This window comes from Pezoporus occidentalis, unplaced genomic scaffold (assembly GCF_034315485.1).
Source record: "Pezoporus occidentalis ecotype Australia unplaced genomic scaffold, CSIRO_AGI_Poc_V1 ctg194, whole genome shotgun sequence".
Taxonomy (NCBI): Eukaryota; Metazoa; Chordata; class Aves; order Psittaciformes; family Psittacidae; genus Pezoporus; species Pezoporus occidentalis.
Window position 1 is genome coordinate 790,750 of NW_026913791.1, and position 27,103 is coordinate 817,852.

Here is a 27,103-nt window from a genome sequence, read left to right on the forward strand (position 1 = left end):
TCACAGATGGGGACATGCTGGAGAACTTGGCCTAATCAGGCTTGCAGATGGCAGTTTAGATTGAAAAACTAGATCCCTGAGAACTGTCCCAAATGCCTGTCTTGGTTATTCTTATTTTGTGACTATTAGTGACTGAGAGTATGCCAGGAGAGATTAGTTACCACTAAAACATGGAAACACCCTTTCATGCCCTGGTGATATGCTGGTGCCTTCTATGCTTTCTGTAACTTGGCAGCAGAAGCTGCAAACAGTAACAAGTTTGGAGAGATCTGGCCTGGGACTTGGAAATGTTGAATCTTAAAAGGATCAGGTGTTAGCGGTTTAAACTCAAGGCTTCCACATCCAGATACCTTTTAGAAAGCGCCTGGGAATTCAGAGTATTCCAGGAAAAGGGGTAAAACCCAAAAGCTTGCTGTGTGACTGTTGGAACAGCTGTGCAGTTTCTGCCTGTCTGCTAAATGTGTAACTTCAATGCATGACTTGTCACAAAGACTGTCCCAGAGGAAGCAGGGCCTGGCACCCGACCCTGCCCCTTTTCTGAGCCTCTTGGCCACACTAGTGGACCTGTTTGCTGCATTGCAGAATCAGGAGTGAGTGTAAGTGGTTCCTGAAGGATGTACTGTTCTTCAGGCCAGAAAGTGTTCTTGGCAGCTTTTGTGAAGCAATTTGAGAGGGCTGTTGCTGTAGGATGAGGAGCAGGGGAGCTGCTCCCTCACAAACCCCATCTCTGCTGTTTGCAGTGTCTCAGCACAGACTGTTCAATGAGCACCTGGTGTCTGCAAGCAGCAACCCTGCTCTGGCGATGAGGAGGAAGAAGCACACAGAGAAAGAGGTGCACGCTGACCTTGTGAGCATTGTCTCAGTCCGGCTCCGCGAGGGCTACAGCATCCGTGAGGTCAACATCACAAAAGGTGACTGCTGCATTGGGGACTTGGACAGGGCTCTGTTCTCAACTGTTTAAAGTGAAGGTTCTGCCATCTCAGCAGAATGACTGGTACTGGGGAGGAAGGAGACCTTTTTTCTAAACTCTTAAGTTTGTATTTGTGAGTAATTGCCTGATGCAGGACTGTTCATTATTGGGGTGCTCTTCTCAGACTTATCCTCTGTGTCTTTATGTGCCAGGGGTTGGACAGATTGTGACCCTCTGCATCTTGGAAATGAGTCTCCACAATTGCAGGGAAACTAGTGGCAGAGCTGGTGGGTTTGCAGTTTTCTGGGGTTTCCTCTGCATTTCTCCTTTTCTGCATCCCTTTCTAGTCCTTTGCTAGAAGCACTCCAAAATACACTAAGTTGAGCCCTTTGGTACAACAGATTTAATGCCTCCAAACTGGAGTCTTCCAAAGGAAGAAATTGAGGGAAAGAAGGATATTGTTAGGTGAAAATGACAGATCAGTCAGGACCATGACCAGTACTAGAAGAACATTAAACCATTCAGTGGTCCTGTTCTCTCATCTGACTCACTAGAGATTTTGGCACCTGGATCGTGAGAACTAGCTGCTGACTAGGGTTTTGAGTATGCCAAGGAGTGCCAGTAAACCTTGCCTAACTTTCTGTCTCCAGCTGTGACTAGTGGAAGTGCTTTAACTGAAGGGGCCATGAAAAAAATCCAAATGCAAGTTACGAATTACAAGCAAGAGAAGACATTATTTTTGACTGATAAAAAGCCTGGAGGGGGGATTCTTAAAACATGTTATAAACATTTACAGCACATGGTGATCTAGGGTCTTTGCTATTCATTTTGGGTTGTTAGTGCACAGAATATTTTTTTCTATCAGAAAATCAGAGTCTGTGATATAACTCCAAAATCATTCCAAACTTGCCATATGATGTTTTCTATGAATTTACTGTGGTTTGTCTTACAACTATGTAAATATCTTATGCCACTGCTCTGCTTTGAAGATTATCCCAGAGCGTCACTACTCTTTTCCTCGCTCCTTTCTAAACTCACTGAGACCAAATTAGTCCTTTATTATCCTTAATTAAGTTTATCCTCCTTCTCGGGCATTGCACAAGCTTATTTAAGAGCAATGCCTTTCTCCTTGTAACCTCCCTTTTGGCAGGTTAAGCAAGCCAATATTTCAACCTGTTTTTGTAAGGGCAGGCTTTCTGTTCTGTTTATTCATCTTAATAGCACTTCCACCCCCTTCATTTGTTCACTTTTCACAGTTTGGTCTTGTATTTCTTTAAACAGTTATAAGGGTGTTGTAAATGTGGTTTTGTCAGTGCCTTGTTCAGTAAGGCTAATACTTCCCTGCTTCTGAAGTAAAAAAAAAAGATATCTGATAGACCAGAGTCATATAAGCTTTCTCCATTATTGCATTGCATTGTTAGTACAGAAATCCCTGCATCTTTCACACACCTTTGCTTCCAGCTGATGAGTCCTTAGGGGTGTTTTATTAGGCTTTCTTTGTTTAGTAGTCCCTAATTGTGCTGTTCTTCACGTAACAGTACTCTTAAGTTCATCTTCCTCAGTTCATCTCACTATTCCTGTGTCATGACTGAGAACTGCAGTTCTTTTGGCTTGATGCTTCTTACAAACTGAAGGAATCTAAACCAACTTTTGGGGGAAGGTTGATAACAATTGTATTAGGTGGGATAGTTTCTGAAGTTGGCTTTCCAGGAATATCCCTGATTTCTTGTTTAAGGAGTTTTCTGTTAAAAGTCTGCTAAGGTTTCCTATTGAGACAGCTCTTCTAGTAATGTCTGCAGATTGCTTTCACTAATCTCCTATAGGTGTGGCATGAGATATTTCCTTAAATCCAGGCAGACTAGGTCCATTGCACTCACCTTGACTAGGAATGTCTATGAAACAGTCTGACAAGTCAGTTCCTGTCCCAGCTGGGCTCAGTGTGGTCTCTTTTATCCTTCTATGCACCAGTTCACTTACAGCTTGAGCAAACTGGAGAAAGAGCCTTTCTTTAATCTGGCAGCAATGGTGAAGTTCTCTTGGTGACTCTGAAGTCCTATATAGAAATGCTGGAAGATGTAGTACGTGTGGATACTTCAGAAAATAATCAGACAAGTTCATGTTACAGCTTTTTGCTCAAAGGTGTAGCTACAACCTCTGGCTCAGGATATCATAAAGTACCAAATTTCTGGACTTGGGAAGACTATATCAGAAATATCACCACATGTTCACAATGCTCCCTGAACTTCCCTCTAGGTATCTTCCTTTTAGCCCTTGGAATGCTAAATGGATTGGTCTTCTGTTTTCACAAGAGCAGAGAGCAGAAGAGCAGCTGCACTGAATCAGTGTTACCTTCTGTGGAGAAGAGCTTTGGACAGGTTCATGGGAAAGGGTTGAGAATAGGGTAAAGGTACATCATACCTCCTTCCTCATTTCCTCTTTTCATGCCCTTTGAGCACTTTCTAGCTCTTTGCAGCTCAGGGGCTCCATGAGCCAGAAATATTTTCTGTGTATTTTGATGAAGTTTTTTTTTAGAAGGAATTTAAAACATGAAATGTCTGAGCTATCAAAAATACAGTGTGTATTTCTATGCCAGCCTTCAGAATAGTGGCAGATAATGTTACTTATATATTGCAAAGGCTAAATGCTCTGGGAAATTGCTGGCTGTGAGCAGAAAAATTGTTGAACTAACATCCGAAAGTGGCATTTAAAAAAGATCAAGACATTTAGACATTCAGCACTGCTTCTTGCTAAGGAAAAGCATGTTTGGCTGATCAGGGCTCTCTAGGCCATTCTGTAGAGAAGTGTATAACAAAGAACAGTTAATTAACCTGGATTGCCAAAAGCTTTTGCCAAAACTTGCAAGCTAAATGGTTTTAAGGAGCCAGCTGGCTGTGAAGCAAGAGGAAAGGGTGCAGTTGTGGACTTTGACACTGTCACTTTTCTGTTTATTTTGCCAAAGGCAAAATAGAATAAATAGCTAGCTTTGTGCTCAGGGTTGCCTGGAGAGGTTGTTTGTGATATTTATAAGTGCTCTGGTTACCCTCACTGTTTGATTTTAGCTATTTGAGCATTTAGAAGGCTACTATGGTTAGTTAGGAATGCAGAAGTGCTCACAAAAGGAGAGGATTGAAAGGTATGGAAGGAAGAGAAGCTGTGTTCAGCTGTTTTCCTGTTTCTTTCTGGGACAGTGTCAGAGGATTGCCCCCTGTAACAACAAAAAATTCTCACTGACCATTTTGTGTTGCTTTGTGCTGAGGGAAGCCCAGAGGGCATTTTTCAATACTTATCTTCCTCTGTGAATCAGTCCAGCACTAAAAGTGGCTGAGCACGAGCTGGGCAGTGAGAGTGGCTGCTCTCAGTGTCAGGAGTTGGGAAGACAAAGTAAGTGGTTTAAAAAACAGAGCTTTAAGAAAGAAATCAAAGCAAAAAAAAACCCTTTCATTAGCTATAAAGCCAAGAACCAGAAATAGATTGTTTTGCAGAAAGAACAAGCTAAAGATTCATCTAGGTATGACTTCAAACTAAGTAAATATTTTTGCCAGTGTTTTTAGTGTTGCTTGTTGGATGGTTGGAATTGGATAGTAGGAGTGAGACCAGGATGACTAATGGAAACAGAGGTGGAAGTAGGAAATATTTTCATTAATGATCTGGGCAAAAAATGTAGGAATTTACTTGTTATGCTTGCTGTTGTTGAAATAGAAAGGCTTTGTTATGAGAAACAAATACGGTGCAGAAAGTGGAGGATGAGTACTAAAGCAGTGAGATGACAGTATGAAATGGAAAGAGACAAATTTATACCTTCTTACTTAGCCTCTTTGATAAACAATATTTGTACAGAAGCAACCCTGGGAAATGCATTTACAGTAATGCAAAACGCCCATCGTGGACAGTATTAGTGACCTGAAGTAAAACCCTAGTAATCCCTTAGATGAATTACATCTGAAATACAGTATCCATCTTTGATCATCTTTGTTCAGGAAAGATGAGTTCTTGAGGTGCAGGAAGGTCTGGGAATGTTAGGGGAATGGATATTCTGCTGTAGGCTGAAGACCAAGGCTGGTTTAATCGGCACAGTAACAGCTGAAACTGGGGGAGGATTTCTTCCTCTAGTGCACACTCCCTGTCAATGTTACGGGAATGAAGCTTCTCAGAATAAAAATGGTTTAATCAAAAGAACAACCGGGCATGAATTTGGCATGGACTCTGAGAGGCTTTTCTAAACATTGATGGGGAAGAGTGCTCTGAGGGAGCCTCCCAGCAGGGACTGGGGGAGCAAAAAGCAAGATGGCTTTAAAATGGAGTGTAATCAGCCTGTGAAGGGGATGCCATGATGTGCCTATGACAGCAGCAAATGCAACTCTGCAGGATACATAGGATCCAGGCTGATGACCTGTTCGGACAGTTTCCAGCACATCCAATCACTTATCTCACAAATGCTACAGGTCTGGCAAACTGTAGAGCAGGCTGGACATCAGAATAGATGATTGAGCAGTTGAAACAGCAGCGTGGCACTGTTACAGAAAGTCATGTGTTGCCCTGGGTTGTTTTGGTACAGATACGTATGCACAGTCAGCAGGAGTGTGACAGTTTTTTTTCTCTTCTGGCTCAGTGAGGCTTGCTGTCGGGCATTTGCATTAATCTTGCTAGAGATGCAATGGCCTGCTTAAAGAAAAAGGTAAAAACTTACAGTCTGAAGAACAAGTAAATATTCATTCCTAACTTTGGGAACAGAAGAGGGTGAGAACATGGTGAGAACCTTTTGATATTTAAGGTTCTAGATTGCATGAAATACTGTCTGTGCAGGAAGAACATGGAGTTTAATTCAAGAATTGGACCTCACCTTCCAGGTTGTTTGTGATTTGGGCTCATCATGTTCAAATGTCTGTGTTTCTGCACCAGGATAAATTAACTCTGCAGAGTGAAGATGAGAAAACTTAAGAGCTTAAAGGCTCTGCTCATCTGTGCAAAGGAAGAGTTTTATTAAAAACAAAGATGAGACTATGAAGAAAAGTGTCCACTGCAAATGTCAGCACCTCCTCTGAGTTTCAGTTGCCTTCTCTAGTATACATACTACATGTCCGTTTGAAGAACTGTTCACTGAATGCTACTGTGTGAGCAAAGCTTTCCTCTTTTGGGGAGAAGAGAGAATGACTTCAGCTAGAGCAAACAGTTGTTAGATAACTTTGTCCTCTCATAGGGATCAAACAGTCTCTTGGTACTCATGAGTCCCTGCTCAGAGATAAAGCTCAGATGTGTACTAAACAAGCACTTGAACTTATTCCTGTGTTCCCACACAGGTGGGTCTCAGCTGGAGGTGAAATTAGTGCTGCTTTGGAAGCATAACATGAGGATAGAGTACTTAGCTGTGACACCCTGGCCTCTGGACCCATCAAAGCGTAGCACATGGGTGGAGGTGACGATGGAGGGAAGCTATGACATCTTGCACGACATCAGTTGCACCATGAGGAAGCCTATCACCAGTCTGTACCGCACTACAGTCATCCGACGCTTCTGGAACACCTTGCAGAGGTGAGCTGGACCGTTCCCACCAATTCCCACTGTCCAATGTAATGAAGGAATTCCTTCCTTAGCATGCTGGGGCATAGGTTATGGCAGGTGACCATCCTAACCCAGGGTCCCAAACGCATAAGAGGCATGACTGGCAGCAGGCTTGCCATCTAGCCAAGGAAAAGACTGAAACTGGCTTGTGACCTAGTTTGTAAGATTGCTTCTTACCCCCAAGCCCTGATCCTGTGATGCAAACCTTAACTCTGACTGCCATCCCATGGAGGTGCTATGTTCTTACAGCACAACCTTGCAGCTGTGCTGCATGGTCACAATAGGAGTGACACCTCATGTCTCTAAGGCTTGAAAGCCCTGTGGGTTATAACCACTTCCTGGCCAGGGTGACCGTTAGTCCCAGCTATTCATCATATTCCTTTTCTAGCACTTTCTTCCCAACTCTGATCATCCTCCTTATATACACTTGAACTCCCTTAATGTGCTCTTTACAATCAGGCATTGAATCCCAGCATTGCCCTAGGAAGCTATATTAATGCAGGTGGACTCCCAGTAGAGAGGGAGTGCTATGTGTGCAGGCATTGGGTGACTGTGGGGCAGTAAGGGGGAGAGTATGGGCTTTGGTGGCTAACTGCCTCTTCTATTTCAGCATCAACCAGACAGACCAGATGTTGGTTCATCTGCAGTCTTTTGACACAGTCCCAGAACACTTCACCATTCCTGAAAGCACCAAGAATGGGGTGCCCCTCTTCTACATCCCCCCAGGCTCCACCACTCCGGTATGTTCCCTCTTTCTCCCACTTAATGTGGGAAAGGTTGTCCTTCCTCCCTGTTCTGTCTTGCACCAGGGGATGTGGAGTCCTAGCAGGCAGTCAGGAACATCTGTAGCTCTCAGACTTCATCTCTTGCTCTTTGTTCAGTAACAGAGTTCAGATGCAATGCAGTGCCTGTGAACATCCCATCTCATAGTTCTTCCCCTCTGAGGCATCACCCTATGTTTTTATTGCTGCAGCTACACCTCTGAGCCCCACAGCAAGTCTCCTAAGTGTGCTGTGAAGTCTTCTGTAGCAATGTGTGACTGATGGGGAGGCTGACACTCTCATTTTTGCTATGCTTTTTCAGTGGATACTTCATATGTGTGGAGTTGCTGCTGGCAGTCTTGTGCCCTGGTGATGTAGCTTAGCACCGTCAGGTGAAGATATAGGATGTGCTGAATAGTTGTTTAATGGGCTCATTGCTCTGAGCACTCATGTGGAAGGTGCAAGAGAGACACTTGTCATCTGCACAGCAGAAACTAAACAAAATATGAGGTAGTAGTTTTCACGGCAAAATTCAGACTCATTGAAGCTCACTGAGCAGAAGTGCTAGCATATTATCTGTTCCCTGACAGCAGTGTCCTTGGCACTAGTAGAAGATGACTAGCAGATACCAAAGCTAGGGGATCTGTAATTGAAAAGAGCTATTTATTTTTACTGCTTAAGCCTTTCTTTAGGTTTGCCTGGTAAATTTCCACTCTATATAGTTATGGATCCCACAGTATATCTGGAGCATCGTATCTTATGGCTGACCACCACTTTATTTCTGTGTCAGCAGAGTTGCTATACGTGGTGGGATCGCAGTGTTACCATACAAACCTGTTAGAGTTGCCCAATGCCACCCATTGCTGGTACCCTATTTGCATGAGCATTCTCAGATGAGTTATCTCGGTGTTTAATTGCTCTGCTAACACAAGCCATATATCCCTCTCTTAATCAGAAAGCGCACCATTACATATGCTGTCTTTTCCATGGTTGATTTACATGATGCTAAGTAGTTAGATTCTTAATTAACTTGACATTTCAGGAGCCTAATTTATTTTTGCTTACATCCTACTGCCTGTTTCAGTGTGAATGCACTTTCTTTCTCTGCTGAGAGGCAGCTACCGAAAGCAAGGGATGTGGCTAGTCTTCTAGGCCCACACAGGTCAGCCACTTGCTGCATATTGCTCTGTCGTTTTCTCAGGTGCTGTCACTGCAGCACAGTGGGTCTGACTCCAGCCATTCCCAGTTTGCCTCTTACTGGAAGCCTATCCTTTCCATGGATGCCAATTTCTGGCAGAGGTGGCTGCACATGCATCGTATAGTCCTCCTTCTGGAGCATGACACGTATGTATCTGATGTAGGTTAGCAGTGTGGGCCAGCATGGGAAAGCAGGGTGTCCAGTTCAGCTGAGCTGCAGGGTTGCAGCTGTCTTACAGGTGCCTGTGGTCAAGAGAAGGGCCTTGCTAGTGGGACCTGATGCTTAGTGATGGCTCATTTATCTGAGAGGGACTGAGGGCTGGGAAGTCATCTTTGTCGAAATGGGGCCTGTTCTCAGGAGCATAGATTGTTTCTCAAGTCTCTCTTGGGTTTGGGTTTCCTGATTGCAGGGGGTGTGGACCATCCAGTTTAAGCTATCCCTGGTTTTGTTTGCTCTTGGAAGACATCTTTCCCAAAAGCATTGTTTTCCTGAGGCTGGTCCTAATTGCAGAGTTATGTGAATAATAGCCATAAATTGCATGCAGGGAGCTAGGAATAATCCAGGTCCCTGTGCACTCAGGGAGTGTGGCCCTCGCTAACAGGCATAGGCAGGGGAGATGCTTGGGTGTTGGCTGTTGTGGAGCAACAAGTATGTAGTGAAATCTCTGGGCTTTGGGGGAAGAGAAGCTGTGGTTCTAAAATGACTTTCTGCCACATCCTGCAGGCCTGTGCCCAAGCACTTGCACACACCGGGCAACAACGGCCGCTACAGCACCATCCAGTGCCGCATCTCTCACTCAGCACTCACCTCCCTGCTGCGGGACTGGAGCAGCTTCGTGCTGGTGGAGGGCTACTCCTACGTCAAACTGATCCATGGGTGAGTGGCTCTGAAGCAGCCCTGTGTGGGGAATTGGGCATGTGGCCAGGCCAAAGATCCAGTTAGACCAGTATGTTGTGATGGGCCAGAAGCAGATGTCTAGAGGAGAGGATAAGAGCAAGACAAGGGGATGTGAAACCCTGCGTATTCTGAACTGCTGCCATTGTGTTCCAGGCACAGCTCAGAGGGAGAGGGAAGCCATCTGGGAGGTTTCAGCTAAAACCAGCATATGTTGCTGCCAAGTTTTGTGGGTTCATAGGCTCTGTGAAGCAGGCCTCCACTTGGTCTGACACAACAGCTAGATCCATGCTATTTCAGCCCTGTCTTAATCCCTCCTCCCTAGCTCTGAGGATCCCACTCCTTCCTCGTTTTATGTGGTGCGGATCATCTCCAAAGCTCCCTGCATGGTTCTCCGGCTGGGGTTCCCAATTGGCACACCTGCACAGGCCAGGAACAAGGTGAGAGCTGGCTGGCTGCTTCCTGGGGTAGGAGCAGAGCAAGAAGTTCTGCATGAGAAAATGGTGGGTAGATCACAGGTGATACTATAGGCAGGTGTCCTCTAATAAGCAACTGCTATGTTAAGGCTTAGATGGGTGTGAATTTACTGTAACAGAAAGGGACAGTTTGGACAAAGCTTTCTGTGTTGAGTCTCTGGAAGATTTAAACCCAGAGACTCGAAGATCAATAAAATACCTGGTCACATGAATGTTTTTCCCACTGCTTAATTCAACTGTGGGGCTTGAAATGACTCAAAGGTTATCTAGTCTATCCTTGTGACCAAAGCACAATCAATACAGCCTGTCAGGAGCAGCAGTACTTGTCTGACTGCTCTATGAAGACCTCTGTAATGGATGTACTACATGTACTCTAGCTATCTTGCTTCAGTAGGTGGTGAATTGCATATATATGTTGTATCACTGGGGCAAGGAGGAATTAGAATGAAAATGTGAACGATGCCTTGCTGTACATTTTTTGCTCTCCCTGAGCAGTACAGGGAGAGAAAAAATGTGATACCCAGATGTTTTAAAGAGGTGCAAGTCTGCTAGATAGACTTTTAATAACCTTTTTGTGTCAAAAGAAATGGGCTGCCTTAGGCAGGGGTGACTGCATGAACTGTTTCTCTAGCTCTGATGGCTGAGACAGATCTAAGTGTTCCTGGGTAAATCAGTAACTATGGGAAAGATATCCTGCTATTAAGCTGCGTGAACCTTTTGTTATCAACAAGAGGTTTATCATTAAACCTTGATCTTTTGTCTTCATGAAAGAAATCTTTGGTATGCCTCACTTAGCTTTAGTGTTAGATTAGTCTGAGGAGAAGGTGATAAACATGGGAAGGACCATTTCATTTTGACATAATGAACCCAGGTAACACTAAATGCTCTGACACTGGAGGATCTGCAATTTCATGTCTTTAGGGGATCCAGGATTTGGGCACTGGTTGCTGGGCCAACATGTGGGCTGGTAATGCCAAGTGACAGATTTTTTGAAGGAGTTTCCTCTGGCCGGTGTAAGCTAATACCTGTCTCATGAAGAAGGTGTAAGACAGGGCTCTGGGCAAGCTCCAGATCATTGCAGCAGGAGCTGTATGTAGATCATAAATTGTATAGTGCGCACCTTTTTCTTATTTTACTTATTTTTTTGCCTGCCTAGGGCTGATGAGCTACTTCCCAGTGTAGAGGGTGGCATCGGAACTCAGCCCTCCTTTTTTAAGCGGAAGGGGTTTTTGGGTTGTGCTATTCAAATTTCCAGTGTTTAAGTGAGGGAGAGCACCTAGTACAGTCTGACTTTCAGAAGGCTTTTAGTGAGACTCCGTAGTGCACTGTAGAGCTAAAGTAGGGACAGGGTGTCAGAAACTGTCTTGGGGAACAAATCAAGGAAATTGTGGAAAAAGTGCTGTGCTCTCATCAATGCAGAAGTTGTTTGTGTTTTCCCCAGTCTTTTTACTAGTCAGAGGTTTGGGAACTCATCTGTGGAAAGGTAAGAGGTAGTGGGCTGGGAAAATCTGCAGGTGGCACAAAGCTATTTGTTTTTTCTTTGTCCTTACAACCTGTGTGCTTTGTGGACGCCTAAGGAGCATCATGGGAGCTGGAAGCCAGTATTGATAACTGCAGAACAGTGCACCTTGGATTTTGGAGCTTTAACACCCAGCAGTGATTCTGTTATTGGTATGAAACTGCAAACGGAACCCAAGTGGCATTGTGGTGCAGAAAAGAGCTCTGCTTAATATTTTGGCCTGGGGACACTCCTTTCCTTGAAAAAGGTATAATAATGATGGGAAAAGTTGCTGAAATAGTGTTGAGAAGGGAGATGGAGAGCTGCTGTTCTACTGTTTGCCGACAATGGTAATGGAAATTAAAACGAGTTGAACAAAGATCATCAAAAGAAACTAGCAGAACCATATCCAGAGCTGCTAGAAGCTAAAAAGAGTAATTTGGAAGTCATTTTGAAAGTATCTTGGAAAATATTAACCTAAAAAATAACCTAAGCCCTTGAAACCTTTTACCATAAAGATTTAACACATGAATGTGATAGTGGGGGAATGCATCAGCAGTGGGAACAGTCTGGCTCTGTCTTACATGCACTAGTTTACATTTACTGAAGGCTCTTGAGGAGGTGGGGAGGAATGAGGGTGGCTACTCGGACTGCTTCTGTGGAGGAGCTGGCATGCAGTTAATTTGTTTTTCATCAGAGTTATAGAAGGCAACTTCTTCAGCCTTGAAATGATCTTTGAGGGTTTTATGGTCCTTTCCTTTGCTTTTCAAAATATCTGTAGTTGTTAAAATGGCCTAATGACCCAAGAGCCTTGTATTGTCTTGATCTTGGTCTTGCTGGTGCCTCAGAAGGTTAATGACCTTTAACGTGTACCTATCTGTACATTTAAGGAGTGTTTTCTTCCTTCTAGCCAGGCTATTGTTCTGGAAGCTTATTTTGACTATCTTTTGTCTCCAGACAAAGGTGGTCACGTTTACTTTTTTGCTTTTGCCATGACAGATAGTGGAGGAGTTACGGGACCGAATCTTGCAGCTGCGCTTTCCCCACAGGGTCCAGAGCAAGGAGGCAACTCCAAAAGCAAAGAGGAAAACATTTGGCAGTAGTTCTCCCTCCAAGTCTCCACCAGTGGCTGGGGCCCAGTCAGCCCTCTCAGACAGACCCTGCCTTGTTGTGCTTCACAAACCTTTGGAGAAGCTACTCATCAGGTAGTGATGGAGATGCAGGCCATCAGCACAGCCTCCTTGCCCTGGGAAGTGGAAGAGAGGAGGGTCTGTGCCTGGTGCTGCCAATTGCAAGATGAGAGTGCCATGAATCTGGTGCTTGTTGGGGTGGGTTTGGGTTGCGTGGCTGGGAATGGCAGCTCTGTTCTGGGAGGGCTGTGACAGGCAGATTTGTTACTCCTAACTAATATGATGCAAAAGTAAGTTCAGTTACTGCTGTCTGAGCAGGATCCTGTGCTGGGCTAGTCATGTTCTGCTGCTGCAGGGCTATGTCCTAGGCCCAGCAAGTGGGCTGTAAATCTAGAGAGCTCTGGCCCTGAGCAGAGCCTTCTTTCCACCCTGGTGAACCACACTTCTACCCTCTCCTAGGTATGAGAAGCTGCCTTCTGACTATCGAGCCCCATTCATTCTCAATCTGGAGCATCCCCCGGTGTCTGGCCCGCTCACTATGGTAGCAAATCGTACTGCCTCTTCCACCCTGGCCTCACTGTCCCGCTACTTCTATCACCAGCGTTGGATCTGGAGTGTCCAGTCAGGGCTGGCACCAGCTGTGCCCATCACTGCTGTAGCCCAGCTCCTTTCTACACTCACAGAGTAAGTTGCACACCTGAATGGGGGTGCTTTCTCCAGCTGATCCTGGGGATGCAGAGAAAGCAGGGTGAATCTGAAGCATTACTATAGGTAACAGTTGAATCTGCCATGCAGAGGGTTTTGGTCCTGTACACAGCTTCTAGAGCTACTTGGGCCACTGCTTTACGCAGTTCTGCAGCCAAAGTTGAGAAAAAGGAGGGTCCTGGAAATCATACAAAAGGGCAAGAGGTGTTACTGTGTCTGGAGTATGCTGGTCTTCCCACAGGCTGTCCTGTGCAAAGACTTGCATCTCCCCATTCTCTGTATAGCTCCCTGTCTTGGAAAGGAAGGTGTTATCGGGTGAAGGGTACAGTCATTCCTGCATTTTAAGCTTGCAGTATGGGTAGAGAAGCCTTCCATGTCTCTGTTGCCAGGGTTCGTCTGTCGGAGGGTTTCCACTTTGCATCCAGTGGGGATGGAATTATCAACATGGTGCTGGAGCTGCCCATACAGGTGAGCCTGGGTGCTGTAGTGTGGACATAGTCCTTCATTGCTTCTTCTGAGGTGGATTCACCTTCCTGTGATGGGGTTTACCATCCACTTCTAGCACACACCCTTGACATGTGCAGGGAGACCTGCCTCCTCCCCTGAAGTAAAGCAGCTTGTGGGTTGGGCATTTTCCTATCTTCATCTGCAGTTAAAGAGCTGCTTTGCTGGTAGGGCCACGCTGTGCTGGAGAGGTTCTTGGGGCTGAGACTGCTGCTAGTGGAGCTGGGTGGTAGGCTGTGTTGTGCAAGGGAGCACTGGGTACATGTAGACTGTTGCTGCTGGCCAGGCTGATGCAGTGTCTCCCCTCCAGATCGATGGCACAAGCGAGAGCAGCAGTGGCAGGGAGAAGCACACCTGTGTTGTCCAGTACATCCTCTTCCCACCCCACTCCACCTCCACCAAGGACAGGTGAGGTTGTTGCCCTTCTCCCAGGGAGGGTTGCCAGTGGAGTCATGGCTTCAGACTTGCCCTTTGCGAGCAGTGTGGGAGTACAAACAACAAGCCATCATGGGTTGATTACCAGTTAGCTGGGGCTTTCCCTGCAAGCCCAGGGTTTGTGTGGCTGATCTCACAGCTCTGAGAGGAGCTACAGTGGGCTGCTGGCTCTATGCCATCTTGCAGGACTTGCCTTATGTCTTTCCTCCAGCTTTTCCACAGATGATGACAATGATACAGAGGTAGAGGCCATTGAGGTGGACACAGAACTGAACCTGGTCACTGAGTGCTGGGTAGAGCCACAGAGTGGCCATGTCCACAGTACTGCTGAGAACTGGAAGCACCTCAATGGCTTGCCTTACCAGAAAATACCTAAAGCGGTGAGTCTCTGAAGGGGTAGGGGCATGGACCCTTTTGTGGTATATTGCAAGTGCATTGCAACACTGCAGGCCAGTTATTGAGAGCCAAAAGAGATGAGAATGCTGTTAACAAAATTGGCCTACTGGTCAGAAAAGGTTTCTGCATTGCAAGGCTGTAGATGTAGTGCTGCTCTGGGGTAGGTGGGAGCATACAGATTACTTTGTCAAAAGCCAGTTCCATTGGAGGAAGCAAGCTGAACCAAAGCTGGGATTGCAGACAGCACTGCCAGTGCACTTCCCGAACAAGGCAAAAGAGAGGCTAAAGGGCTGGTGGAGAAGGAGGGAACTATGAGACAGGGCAAGTCAGGCGATGGGATTATGAGTGCCTCCTCTCCTTGCTTTTAGACTGTTTTCTCCTGCATTTCGGGGTAATAATTCTGCTTCATACAGCTGAGCCTTGACTGCTTATTGCAGCTCTATCCCCGGGACCTTGCGTGCATTGCCACCATGCTGACCTTCGAGTACATCAGCCAGTTGTGCCAGAACAAGGAATGGGTCTGCCCTCCTTCAGAGACCAAAGCTACCGAAGGTGAGTCCAGCATGTATGTCCTAGCAGGTTTGATGGAGGAAGAAGCAGCTAGCCTCTGAGTGTCTTGGGATCCATTAGAGTTTTCTGGAAAGTGGAACAGGTATTTTGACCACAACTTTCTAGAGTTTGATGGCTGTGGGTCACTGTTGCACTTGTGCTCAGCTGCCAGAGAAATGGCCTCATTTTTGGAAGGCCAAAATAGCACTGAGACTTTGTGCCAAGGCTGGAGGGGTGACCCTGAATGAGTAGAAAGGTTGGACCAGATGACCTGCAGAGGTCCTTTCCAACCTCAGTAGTTCTGTAATTGTGTGAGAGGGGCTGACTTCTGGAGCAGATGGAAGCATCTGATCTGACATGATTAACATAGTTCACTGAGACGTCCAAGAGTATGTGAGAGGTTCACCCCTGTCAAGCAACCTCTTGAAGAACCTCACTATTTTTGCTTTCTTGTCACTAATTCAGCTCATCCTAGCTCTTTCGTTTGCTTGCCTTGCAGCGAGTAACACAGCAGATACTGGGTGGGTTTGAGAGTCAGGATCAACCCAGAAACTGAGGGCAGGGCCTGAGGGAACCATATTGGGTCATATCACTGACCCTGTGCGAGAGGTCCAGGAACGCTCAGAGCCTGGACAGCAGAGACTCTTTCCCGAGGAAAAAGACAGGAGATGCCTGCAGGGATGTGCAGAGCCTGTCAGATGGAAAATCTCCCCCAAAGCAGGGGCATCCTTGTCCCTGACTGTGCTGGTAATTCAGGCTGCCTCTGGCTCCCAGGGTGATCATTGCTCTCCTAGCCATGTTACCTGCAACACTGATATTCTGGTTCTGTCCTCTGGCAGCTCCATGCTCAAACTGTGTAAAGTCTTAGAGTGTCTCCCTGTCTGTTCTTGTATGAAGGTGGAAATAAGCCCAGGGGACTCTTACAGTGAGGTACCTCACTGTAGGTAGTTCACAACCTGCTGCAGCCTCCATCAGGCTTTGCTTTTCACCCACTTTCATTATTTGTATTCCTTTGCCCTCCTGAGCAGAGGGAGTTGGGGTGGTGTTAATGTGTACCTTCACTTGTGCTGACTGCACTGCATTTAGGACTGGTACCTCTCATTTGGAGGTGGCCTGGGAGACAGAGCTATGTGGTGTCCACTGGCATGTTACATTCCCAGCTCTTGTTGCAGATCCAGACATGGGGGCTGGTTTTCGAGTGCATGAGATCCCATTCCAGTTCAACCTCATGAAGCTGTTGCCCAGGTGCCAGCAGGTTGAAATGTTCTTCCTGATGCTGACAAAAGGTAGGTACTTCCTCACCACATTCGTCTTCCCGTTCTCTCTCCATGGCTATGAGCAGCCTGCTTTGTGTGCTTGTCTTCCTGGGTAGCAGGCATGTGAGAGCTGCCATGCCTCTTGCAGTAGCTCAGTGCTGTTCTCCCCATCTCTGCAACCCCAGAGCTGTCCAGGAATATTGCTGTCTGCCTTGGGGTGATAGTTTTGGAAAAGTTTCTTTCGAGAGCATTAAACTTAGACTGTTGCTCTGTGGTGGTGGCTTCTTGTCTGGAGCCCCAGACATCTCCAGAACAGTTACAAGTGGCAGGGTGAGTCAGTGCAAGGTAGCTAGTGATGATGAAGCTGGAACTCCAGGGCTTCCTCAACACCCTCCAAGTCAGCCTTGCAGAGGTGTGGGGGAAACTCCCGGCTGTGTGAAAGTGCCACTTTGTAAAGAGCTGTCTGCTGGGAGCCTGGGCAGGTGGTGGCTGGGGAGATGCTGTTGCTGAACATGGTTCTGTTTTGGAGCAGAGAATGAGGAGATGACCAAGGACTCTTCGTTTGTGCCCAATGAAATGCTACTAAACCTCTTCCATGGCTGCCTGCAGCATGACCTCAGTGACCGGGAGATCCCCATGGCTGATGCTGATCATGTGACTTTCATGGAGCAGGTTCTGCAACGAGATCGTGATGGTCATCAACCCCCCTTCACACTCCCTGTGATCAGAGGTAAGGGCCAGGAGCATGGCCTTGCTTTCTCAGCCCTTTTCCTCCACTGGTGTTTCTCAGGTTGTTTTCTCTATGCTCCATTTCAGAAGAAAGCCTGAAAGCCTCTGGAACCCTGGAGCAGCAGGATGCTTCTGCATCCTATCATCTTGTTGGCAGCAATGGTACCAGAGATATGACTGGCTCCACAAGTACTCTGCAGGTACTACTATGCTGCTCTCCCTCTCCTGAGCCTCCTCTGAAGGCAAGGCAGCAGCTGTTGAAGAGCAGGAGAGTTAGTGGAAGGGTTGAGAACAGATTGAAAGGCTGTTGTTTGACTTGGGCCTGGCAGCAGTTTGAGCTGTAGCCTGCTGCTGAAGTCAAGGAGGAATCTCGTAGATGTTTGGATAGTTGCGGTCACGGTGGGCCTAGCCTGTTAGAGCAGCACTGGTGCTGTGCTGCAGGTTGCTCAGAAACCATGGGCTTACAGGTCAGAACTGGCTCCAGCAAAGCTAGCTAAGCATCTCTTGACTGTGTGCTGTGTTTCCTGGAGCCAGGCTGCTCTCAGAACGGTGCAGGGGGTGGCCTGGGTGATTTCTGTCCTGTGCCAGATAGCAGTCATGGAGAAACCTGCTCTGTGTGTTTCTACGTGCCTCAGGGTAAGCCTGTGCTATGAGTTTATCCAGCTTCTGCTCTTTCATCAGAGCCTCGGCAACACAGACCTGCCTGAGGATGACGTGACCCTGAGTGACGCAATGGGGCCCTTTCCCCCACAGTGGCGATGTTATGCCAAGCTGGTCAACATGCAGCACGTCTTCCTCACCTTCCTGCCAGCCACCTTCTCAGGTGAGCCTGTCTGCTGTGTGGAGTGAGAGGAGGAGCAGTCTTCAGTGCCTCCTCAGGAAGAGAGCAAAAGCAGAATCAGCTCTGGTAGGATGGACAGATTATTGAGCAGCAGAGTCTAGACCCAGTCTTTTTGCACTATATGAACAATAATAGAGTAGTGCCAAGTGCTGCATGCAGTGCTCTTCTCTCCTTGGACATGGTGCTGCCCACAGGGGATGCACCAGGGCAGGGGGATGTCGCTTTGAGTTGTTTGCTAGCTGCAGCCATTGGGTAATTTTCCTAGTAGGGCTGTTAATGAATAGAGTAAGGAGACTGCTCGTGGAATGGTCTGGGAGAGTCCCTGCTTCTGGGCATTGGCACTGGTCTGGCTTCCACTAAGCTGCTGGTGAAGGCTGCTAGGCTTTGCTGGAAGTATGCTCTGGAGCTGCTGATACACATAGAGGTAGCAGGGACATTTGTCCTCTTGGGAATGTAGAAGGGTTAAACTGTTCTCACTGGACAGAGAGTGATTTTAGTTTGTTTTCTTCCAGATGTACAGAAGCTGATGGCTTGCGGATTAGACAAACCTCCAAAAGATGAGAGTCAGTCTGGGGAGGAAACCCTGGGACCTGTCTGTGCAGAGCAAGTCAAGGATGAGGCTGAAGAAAGGGATGCTGCAGTGCCATTACCTACCCTCAGCATAACACCAGCCCACGGTACCACCCTCAGGATAGCACCTTGCTAAAGTATCAGTATCCTTGCTATTCCTGAGCACATTGTTGAACAGATTGAGGTAGGAAGAATAGCAGGCTGCTGCAGCCTGTCAGCATCTGCTGTGCAGTCAGCAGTGTCAGAGTCAGGGCAGGGGTCACAGTGAAGTCTCAATCAGCTTTCATGATGTTTGGGAGGGGGGAGGAGGGGGGTGGTGGTGAGGGGGTATAATGTGAGCTGAATGCCCATGGCCCAAGGCCATCTCCTGCTGGGCAAGGAGGTTGCGGGCAAATAGAAACTCCTAGGAATGGCAGTACTGGGCTGCACTGGAAAGTCAATGACTCTTGTGTCATGATCCAGACTGGCACTACAAGCAACACATTATCCTAGGGAGGGGGGCACAGGTCTAAAGGTATATGGGATTTGATTGCACAGCCCCTAGTGCAGTCAGCCAGGCCTGCAGTGAGGGTGAGGGCTTGTGCTGCTGCAGAAAGTGGTGGTGGCTGTGGTGAACAGTCATGGCTGCCCAAACAGAGGATCAGAGTGGCCAAAGGGCTGGGTCGAGTGGTTGGGTGCTGGGTGAGGAGAATAACCCCTGAGGTTTGAGTGTAAAACAAATGCCTGTGGTGCTGCTGTGAGGGCTGTGACATCTCAGCAGGAATGAGGATCCCATCAAAGGCCTTTATCTCAGAATTGTTTCTTTTGCAGAAGTGAGTCGTGATCCTGGAGAGCAAGGTGGCTCCTCTCGCAGAGATGTGCATATCTCCTTCTGCCACCAGAACTCGCAGTCTGAGCTAGGTGAATGCCGCCGATTTCGCTGCCCCATTTACATCTACAGCTGCTCTTTGGAGTTGTTAAGAGAGCAGCTTGTCAGCCCACGGGCACATCGTCCTCCTCGGGACATCTTTTTCAGGTAATACCAACCATACTTGATTCCTAGACAGGAAACAGGAGCTTCCTTGACATGAGGCTGGCTCTAGCCCTGACTTTATTCTCTTGGCTTGGCCTCTCTGCCTAACAGCAGCCATTGCTTTGTGCGTGCCCTACAGCCCTGCTTTATTGGTGCCAGAGCTATTTATAGTCTAAAATATGCTTCACTGGAGCTGAAGGCTGTGGTTCCTCTTTTCCAGGTCCCAGTCTCTGGAACGTCCTCCTGCTACTGCTTGGCTGGACCACAAGCATAAGGAGTTAGTGAGTTACTGCACGCTGCTGCAGGAGCACTCCCACCAGTGCTATGTGAAAGGTGAGGAGCAGTGCAATGGGAGCTGAGGAGGGTTTGGGGCAGGGGCTAGACCCTGGATCTTCTTTTAAGAAAGCAATGTCTTGTTTTTCTTGTGATCTTACACTAAGCAAAAGGAGGAGCTGTGGGACTGCTGTCCCACCAGGAGGGATTTAAAGACACTTCTGCACATTCCCTGTAGGTCTTGCATAGGCTGTTCCTGGACATGTGGGGTGCTGTGAGGGGACGTCCCTTCCTTGAGGTTTTCCTCACACCTTCAGGGTGGCAGATGCCTGGGGTGCTCTGATGCAGCACAAACTCAGGTTAACGTGCTGCATTAGGCATCCTGGCTGAGCCTTGCTTGCCAGCACCGGCACAAACTACAGCTCTGTATTGGGACTTGGTGAAAATCATATGTGGCTGTTGCCTGAGTCCCATGGTGCATCCTTATGGTGGAGCATTGAAGCTCTTTGTTTGATCTGTAGGGCTGTTCAAGAGCCTTCAGCAGTCTCATAGCATCAGCTCGCAGGACCTACTTACAGCCATGGACTACTGTGAAGAGCTGCTTCAAGAGATTGATATCACCAACTTCCTGCTGACGGTGTGCAGCCATGTCCGCTCATTCCGAGAGAGTCACCAGCATTTCCATACGCACACCAAGACAGCCAGCTTCCAAGTGGGTAGCGTAGAGCAAGAAGAGGAACAGAGCTCTAGGGAGAGAGGCGTCTTGGTCTCTGAATCAAGGTAGGGGCCCATCTTGGTTTTGCTTCTGTTCTTAGCTTTGGGCCCAGGCAGATCTTTCTTCAAGCATCTACTGCTGCCTGCTAGAAGGAATGTTGTAGGGTAGGGTCTAACATGTAAGAAATATTTCCAGTGGGATAACCACCTGTTATGATGCCCAGCAGGATCTCTCTTTTTATAATCTCTCGTGACATCCATCCTTTTGCTTTCTCTTCCAGTCTTAGCTCATTGTCCTATCTGGCTTGAGCTGGAAGCCAGTTTGTCTGCAAGTAACTCTCAGACTTGTTTCTCAGACTCATTTGAGGTTGCTATTGCCTCTGGAGAAAATGGCAGGCTGGTTACCTTTCTCTAATGCACAGAGTGGTTTGGGTTTATTTTATTAATTGAAACTGAAAAAAAAAGTCACAAGAGAAATATCAAGGCAGAATTGGAATACGTTTGATGCTAAACTTCTGTCCTGTTCCTTAGGGTATTTGTAAGGTTTGTATTGCCTCTGGAAACTTAAAGAGGGGAAAATATACTCTGTAGTACCTTAGTGTCTGTCAAAAAAACCCACCTTTTTCAGGTCCTTTGTCCTCTGTGCTTGACTATTCTCAGTTCTTTTATGTGAATTTGTTGGGAATCCCAAATTCTGTTTCTTCTCGTACTGTAAATCATCGAGATGAGGCTGTGGTTTTGAAGAACATTTAGTGTTTGGAAAGTCAGATGCTTTCCTCAAGTGCTACTTTCCCAAAAAAGAAACTGTGGGAACTTTTCTGTGTTTGTAAGGTATTATGGATCACCTATCCCAATGCATATTGTGTTATCTTTACTGAAGGATTTACAGCTTGTGACACATTGCACCCATATCTGTCATCTGTATTACTAATTCAAAGTACTGGGGAGCACTTTGACCAAACAACATCCCACTCCCCAGATTGCTTTTTCTGAGTTTTAGGGACTGATTCTGTCATGGAGCTGTTAAATGAGTGTGGGCCTGAGCTTTGTACTCTGCTCTGTGCTGCCAAGACACTAGGGGTACTGGCATGGTGGTGTTTGCTGTGACATGCCCTGGACTGGGTGTCGGTAATTCAGATTGCTCCAGGCCTGTCACTATACTCAGCCACGTGTGTCTCTTTCCCAGGAAGGGTGTGTAGCATACCTGGCAGTGGGATCAGCATGGTTAACCTACTTCTGGCCTGGCTTCAGACAGCCCAAGTGCTTATCTGTGTTAGTGAGTAGCAGGAGGCTTTCTGGGGCTGTAGAGGTGGTGGCTGTGTAAGTCATATCATGTTTACATGTTTACACCAGTGAGGTGTGGGAAGCTGTGAGGTGGGATGCAGGCAGGGTACATAATACATGTAACTACTCTTTGTTTTTGACGTACCTGTCTGACCTGTCCACAAACCTGCCAGTGCGGAAATGGAGGACTACAGTGAGCAGGACTCCCATAACATTGCTAGCCCCACAGAAGAGCCAAAGAGTACTGTGGGCACCAGCTGCTGCTCAGAGTTTCCCCTCTCACTACTGGAAATTGGGCAGCCCTGCCAGGCTCACCCTGACCTACATAAAATAATCCAGGTGAGGAATGTGGAAGCTCAGATTGCTCCTGCAGGGTAGAGCGGAATATCTGCTTCACAGTTGGGATTTCTCTTTTAGGAAAAATTCCTGGAAATTGGAAGTTTACATTTCAAGCCAGTGCCATCAAATCCTCACTATTTCTTCTATTGCCCACCATCAGCCAAGAAAGAGGTAGGTATGGTATTGCTTTGGCAGGCACCTAGTCCTTGTGAAGGGAAGTAGCTTTGCTTGGTTTCAGATTTGGATTTGGGACTGGCAGACCCATGGGTAGAATGAGCCCCTTGGGGGCCCATCAACAGCCTGCTTCACTGCCTGGCATGGCTGTAGTATCTGCCCTTCCTCTCTCTGTCTCAGGAAGAGGCACCTCGGGATCAGGCAGACAGGAAAGGCAGTGAGGACATGGAGGGATCAGAGCCAGAATTGGCAGCTGAAGAAGGTAAAGATTGCTAGCTCTGTCCTGGAGAAGAAACTGTGTGTAGTATCACTGTGGTGATGCCTTTCAGAGCTTGGCTGTCTCTGGAGATGTGGGCCTGACTTCCTAACAGGGAAATCTCTTGTCAACAGGAGCTGTGTCTGGGTGCTGCATTGCTACTGAGAGTGACCCAGAGCTGGAGGTGGAGTACCGTGAGAAGCTGGAGCACGAGTTCCCAGATACGGATTCCATGTCAGACTCCAACACAGTGAATCAGGATGATGACTCCTTCAGCGTCCTGGGAGGGGATTCGCTCAATGAGCAGGAGTTCCTGGAGCAGGAGATGCCCCCACTTTTTGTGCACCTTACCTGCTCAGTGAAGCTGCGTAGCCAGCACAGCTCCATGCCTGTGCAGTCCCTGCCAACTTGTCTAGGTAAGAGCAAGCCTTGCTGTGAGGCTCAAGGGCAGTAGGGCATCTGTCAGGTCCCTTTTGGGTGTGCGGCCCTTGGAACAATCATGCTGTGTCCTAAACAGCGGTCTCTCTGGACCAGCCTTCACTGTACAGAGCCCAGGTCTCCCAGCACCAGACAAAGGCTTTTTCACCATGTCTCCCACTTGCTGTGGGATTGGTCCTGGAAGGTTGAAAGGATCATGGAGAATGGTGGCCTTCTTGAGCTTGTCCAAGCGTGTGGGACAGCTACCTCTTGCTACCAGGCTGTGTGTATATGTAAGCAGAACTGTTTGTTGCTTGATCTGTGATCTCTCCTCAGGGGAAGTTCTGGGCTGCCTGGAAAGCTGCCAGGGCTTGAACACCATTGACTTGGGGGACCTCTGTGTGACCCTGGACATCTTCGTGCTGACGCTGCCCCTAGAGATAGAAGTTGTAAATGCAGACATTATTCACAACAGGTAGATGGAAAGAGTCACTCACCCACCCTCTGCCTCCCCTTCCCTGCCAGCCAGTCTTGGCTTCTCTTCATGTTCTGAGACTCAGGATTGTCCTTCTCACTGAGCTTGCCACAGCCCTAAGAAAACTAAGATTTTTCACAAGATAGGCTCATCTTGTCTAGAGATCCCTTTTCTCCTCTCTGGAGCTTGTGTCTGTTTATCCTCTCTGGCTCAAAAGCTGGAGCTCAGCCTGCTCTCCCCTCCTGTGACAGATGCACTTCAGAGAGCAGCGTGTCCTTTACACGATCTCCAGGGCAGCCATCCTCTTTCCGCTCAGATGAGGATATCATGCACAACTTGGAACGGCTCCCATCCACAGGAGATGAAAGGTATGGCATTGCAGATTGCAGGTGTAGCAAGCCCCTCATGGGTTCCTTTTGCTGCCTAGGAGCTGAGCTGTGATGGCTGCTTGAGTGAGAATGACTGGTTGATTTTTTTGTTCCTCCTTTTTCCTAGGCACCCTGCGCTTTCCAACCTCCCTGGAGTGCACAGGCAGGCTATTGAAGCCACTATGAATGAGGTAAGCCACTCTTGCCTTACTTCTTCCAGCTGGAACAGTGTGGCTGTTTCACACTTCCTAGCCTGTTCTAAGCTATAACCTCTATCAACTATCTGACCTTGCTGGTATCACACTTCCTAGCTGTTTCACACTTCCTAGCCTGTTCTAAGCTACAACGTCTATCAACTATCTGACCTTGCTGGTATTACACAGGCTATTGGCCTTGTACTCCCCAAATTCTTACTGCAGTTTGGGTGGGACAGGCAGAGCTCTCTTCCAAGGTCCTCTTCTTAGGTACGTTCAGAAGGACATGAGGGATGTAAGTAATGAGAGGGGTTGCCCTCGGGTGTTGTGACTTGGATCAGAACTGGGGCAGCCTTGCAAATGCAGGTCATGTAGGTCTTGCTCTGCATCCTTGCTCTGCTCAGATTCGCTGGCTCCTGGACGATGAGATTGTGTCTGCGCTGCGCCACTCACAGGTCATCAGCACCTCCATCCTGCACCGGGTGGCCACCCACATCTACAACTCCAAGGGGCGGCCCAGCTGCCACAGTGAGGTGGTGCTACTCCAGTTTGTCTTTGGACCTGAGCACTCTCTGGAGAAGTTCAAGGAGGTAAAGAAAAAATCCTGAAGCAGCTTCATATACTTAGCTAGCAGGATGCTTATTCTTTGTTGTATTGCAGGAGTTCAGAAGAATGGTGGTGCCAGGCTACATGCTTAATGCAGAAGGCAGTGACTACCACTACATCTCCATCAGCCGCCTGCACTCTAGGCGGGCTGCCCCAAACCCTTCAGGAACACCCTCCTTGCAGCAGCCAGCTGGAGGGGGCACCAGAACAACCCTAGGCCAGGCAGGCCAAGAGGGGAGCAGTGAAGCAGAGGCAGAGGGCTCTGAGCTACACCACACAACCTGTGCCCTTGCAGAAGAAGCCCAGGGTCTCTGGGGATGGCCGGAGAGTGAGACACGCATTGTGCCAGACACAGGAAACCCCGTAGGTGGGGACAGCCACATGCGGGATGAGGTGAGGGACACTGAGGTGGTCTGTTGGTGGGAAGGTGTGGGACACTGGTAACAGAAGGTGAAACAGGAGGATGATGGAACCAGTTTTTTGGTGCCTGTTTTTCTGGTCCTTTTTGCAACCTTGATTTGTGTGCAGGTCCCAGGAGAAGCACTGAGCCTTGAGCAGAGCAGAGCACCCGGCCATGACTCCCTGGAGGAGGCAGCTCCAGAGACAGCCATACAGTCACTACCATCCTCATCATCTGAAAAGGGCAACAGTGAGAAATCACCGTTGGTGACACCAACTGCAGCAAGCCTGGCTGACTCCATAACACAGGGCAGGGAAGGTAGGAGCTGCGAATGTGGGCAGGATGTACCTCAGCCTTGGGAATTTTCAAGGGAAGAGCCCGGTTCCAGTTGTGGCATACAAAATATGACAGCTATTCCTGTTCTGGTCCCTAAACACCAGATTTGGTACCCAGCACTGTTGCTGTTTTCCTTGCCAGGGTGTTGGCAATTCACTGCCTACCAGTACCCAGGGTACTAGGCTGTGCTGCTACACCAATATCCCCAATGACATGAAGTTCCTGGTGACTCCAGGAATGGCTGTGAGAGCCCCATTCCCCAGCACTACCTCCCAGTGGCCAGCACTGCGTGGTTGTCCTGTGGTGTAATTCTTCTCCAGCACATGGGGTATGTGAAGAAGTTTAACAGATGGTTTCATAATCAGACCCTTTTTCTCTTCTCTTGCAGGCTCCAGCAAGCAGCGTCCCAGTCGTGTGCAGAGCCTGGTGTCAAGCCAGGGCAGCATGGACTCTGACCACCTGGGTAAGTCTGCTGGGATGGGGTGACTGACAGCATGCAGCCAGGCACTGGCAGTGACATAGTGCAGGGGTGTGAGGGGACAGAGTGCCTAGGCTGGGGACCTCTGAGTCCTGAGGATAGGGCTTGTGAGTAGCTCTGATCTCCCAGAGCCTGCCATGACCAGGGAGGAGGCTGGCTTGCCAAACCTGGGACTGAAGTGAGGATACTTTGCAGGTTATGATGGTGGAAGCAGTGACTCGGAGTATGAGGAAGCACTAATGAGTGACCAGGAACCCAGGTGTCCCCTCATGCCGGATTTCTGGCTCATCATAAAAATCCAGCAGGACCGAGTAGAGGTCTATTACCACACACGGTAAGGAAGGTCTCCTCTCCAGCCACTGCTTCTCTGTACAGGACCTTATTGCCACTCACTCAACTCTGAACAGGGTCTCCTCCCTGCCCAGTGTGGGTGGGGAGCTGCAGGACTACACTGGTGCTCCATAACTGGAAAGCTGCCATCTTTCTCCACTGCATTCCTGTTCCCAGCACACAGGGACAGGCACTCTCCAGGTGCTCTGCTGACCCATTTCTCCCCTTCCCTGTAAAGCAGCCTGAGTGTGGAGAAGGCAGCATCAGCAGAGACGGAAGAGGAGCAGCCAGGGGAGTGCCAGAGTCTCAACCAGGTGGTGGTGAAGAAGATCAGTGAAATCTGCAGGGTCGTCAATCAGGTAATAGATCTGCAGAGGGGAGGGATAGGGCTGCTAGTCATGAGATGGCTTAGATGAGAAAGGACCCCTGGAGGTTGTCTGGTCTGAGCCCAACTCAGAGGTGAGGCTGGGGAGCTACTTTTGCTGGTGGAGTCTCAGCTTAGGGGTCACAGGAAAAGGGACTCAGTCTGGCCCTAAGCCCTTCTCCTTGTTACCTTCTGTGGACTGTGCAAGCAACAGAATCAATCTTTTTGCATTCTTTACAGCGCTTGCTGCTGCAGGACCTGCATGACAGCCACATATGCAACTCATTACTGGTGGCAGAAAGTGAGGAGGACATCTGGAAGAGTGAAACACCCTATACTTCATACAGGCAGCGCGTTATGCCCACAGATGGTATGAACACTGCTTTGGCCATGCCTCAACAGCAGTGCAATTGCCTGCCCATGAGTGACTAAAGATGGTGACTTGTGTGCTATGGACCCAACTATGTCGTATGTTCCTTGTAGATTACTCTGTAGAGGAGAGCTACCAGCCCCGGGACTACCTGGCTGCCACCATGCAGTTCATGCCAGGGCACTTTGCTTGCGATGTAGTGTGGAGCACACTCATCCATGTGCATTCACGCCTCAAGATGGGCCCCAACATGGGGGTCTCGCGAGGTGAGTACAGCCCAGTACTCTCATTTTATGTGTCAA

The 27,103-nt window shown here is 48.1% G+C and overlaps 1 protein-coding gene across 16 annotated transcripts in view; it reads left to right on the forward strand.

Moving 5' to 3' along the window:
* SZT2 (SZT2 subunit of KICSTOR complex) overlaps nucleotides 1-27,103 on the forward strand; it is a 58,248-nt gene that overhangs the window by 6,805 nt on the left and 24,340 nt on the right. For 9 of the 16 annotated variants that reach the window (XR_009964493.1, XM_062617252.1, XM_062617254.1 and 6 more), the window contains 35 exons: nucleotides 741-911; nucleotides 6,208-6,439; nucleotides 7,080-7,209; nucleotides 8,432-8,574; nucleotides 9,152-9,304; nucleotides 9,648-9,762; nucleotides 12,296-12,501; nucleotides 12,886-13,110; nucleotides 13,521-13,599; nucleotides 13,946-14,043; nucleotides 14,282-14,450; nucleotides 14,904-15,018; nucleotides 16,176-16,301; nucleotides 16,804-17,001; nucleotides 17,088-17,200; nucleotides 17,682-17,823; nucleotides 18,354-18,518; nucleotides 19,222-19,426; nucleotides 19,644-19,756; nucleotides 20,218-20,476; nucleotides 21,868-22,033; nucleotides 22,112-22,204; nucleotides 22,388-22,469; nucleotides 22,598-22,879; nucleotides 23,217-23,355; nucleotides 23,607-23,723; nucleotides 23,851-23,914; nucleotides 24,322-24,507; nucleotides 24,578-24,916; nucleotides 25,052-25,241; nucleotides 25,648-25,722; nucleotides 25,933-26,071; nucleotides 26,306-26,426; nucleotides 26,672-26,801; nucleotides 26,915-27,067. Coding sequence is in view for 15 of the 16 variants with exons in the window: in XM_062617252.1 (XP_062473236.1) it covers nucleotides 741-911; nucleotides 6,208-6,439; nucleotides 7,080-7,209; nucleotides 8,432-8,574; nucleotides 9,152-9,304; nucleotides 9,648-9,762; nucleotides 12,296-12,501; nucleotides 12,886-13,110; nucleotides 13,521-13,599; nucleotides 13,946-14,043; nucleotides 14,282-14,450; nucleotides 14,904-15,018; nucleotides 16,176-16,301; nucleotides 16,804-17,001; nucleotides 17,088-17,200; nucleotides 17,682-17,823; nucleotides 18,354-18,518; nucleotides 19,222-19,426; nucleotides 19,644-19,756; nucleotides 20,218-20,476; nucleotides 21,868-22,033; nucleotides 22,112-22,204; nucleotides 22,388-22,469; nucleotides 22,598-22,879; nucleotides 23,217-23,355; nucleotides 23,607-23,723; nucleotides 23,851-23,914; nucleotides 24,322-24,507; nucleotides 24,578-24,916; nucleotides 25,052-25,241; nucleotides 25,648-25,722; nucleotides 25,933-26,071; nucleotides 26,306-26,426; nucleotides 26,672-26,801; nucleotides 26,915-27,067 (5,433 nt within the window). In the remaining variant the exon portion in view is untranslated. Of the gene's footprint in view, nucleotides 1-740; nucleotides 912-3,213; nucleotides 3,318-6,207; nucleotides 6,440-7,079; nucleotides 7,210-8,431; nucleotides 8,575-9,151; nucleotides 9,305-9,647; nucleotides 9,763-12,295; nucleotides 12,502-12,885; nucleotides 13,111-13,520; nucleotides 13,600-13,945; nucleotides 14,044-14,281; nucleotides 14,451-14,903; nucleotides 15,019-16,175; nucleotides 16,302-16,803; nucleotides 17,002-17,087; nucleotides 17,201-17,681; nucleotides 17,824-18,353; nucleotides 18,519-19,221; nucleotides 19,427-19,643; nucleotides 19,757-20,217; nucleotides 20,477-21,867; nucleotides 22,034-22,111; nucleotides 22,205-22,387; nucleotides 22,470-22,597; nucleotides 22,880-23,216; nucleotides 23,356-23,606; nucleotides 23,724-23,850; nucleotides 23,915-24,321; nucleotides 24,508-24,577; nucleotides 24,917-25,051; nucleotides 25,242-25,647; nucleotides 25,723-25,932; nucleotides 26,072-26,305; nucleotides 26,427-26,671; nucleotides 26,802-26,914; nucleotides 27,068-27,103 lie in introns of those variants that run through there. The other 7 variants (XM_062617266.1, XM_062617256.1, XM_062617253.1 and 4 more) reach the window with 6 other exon arrangements.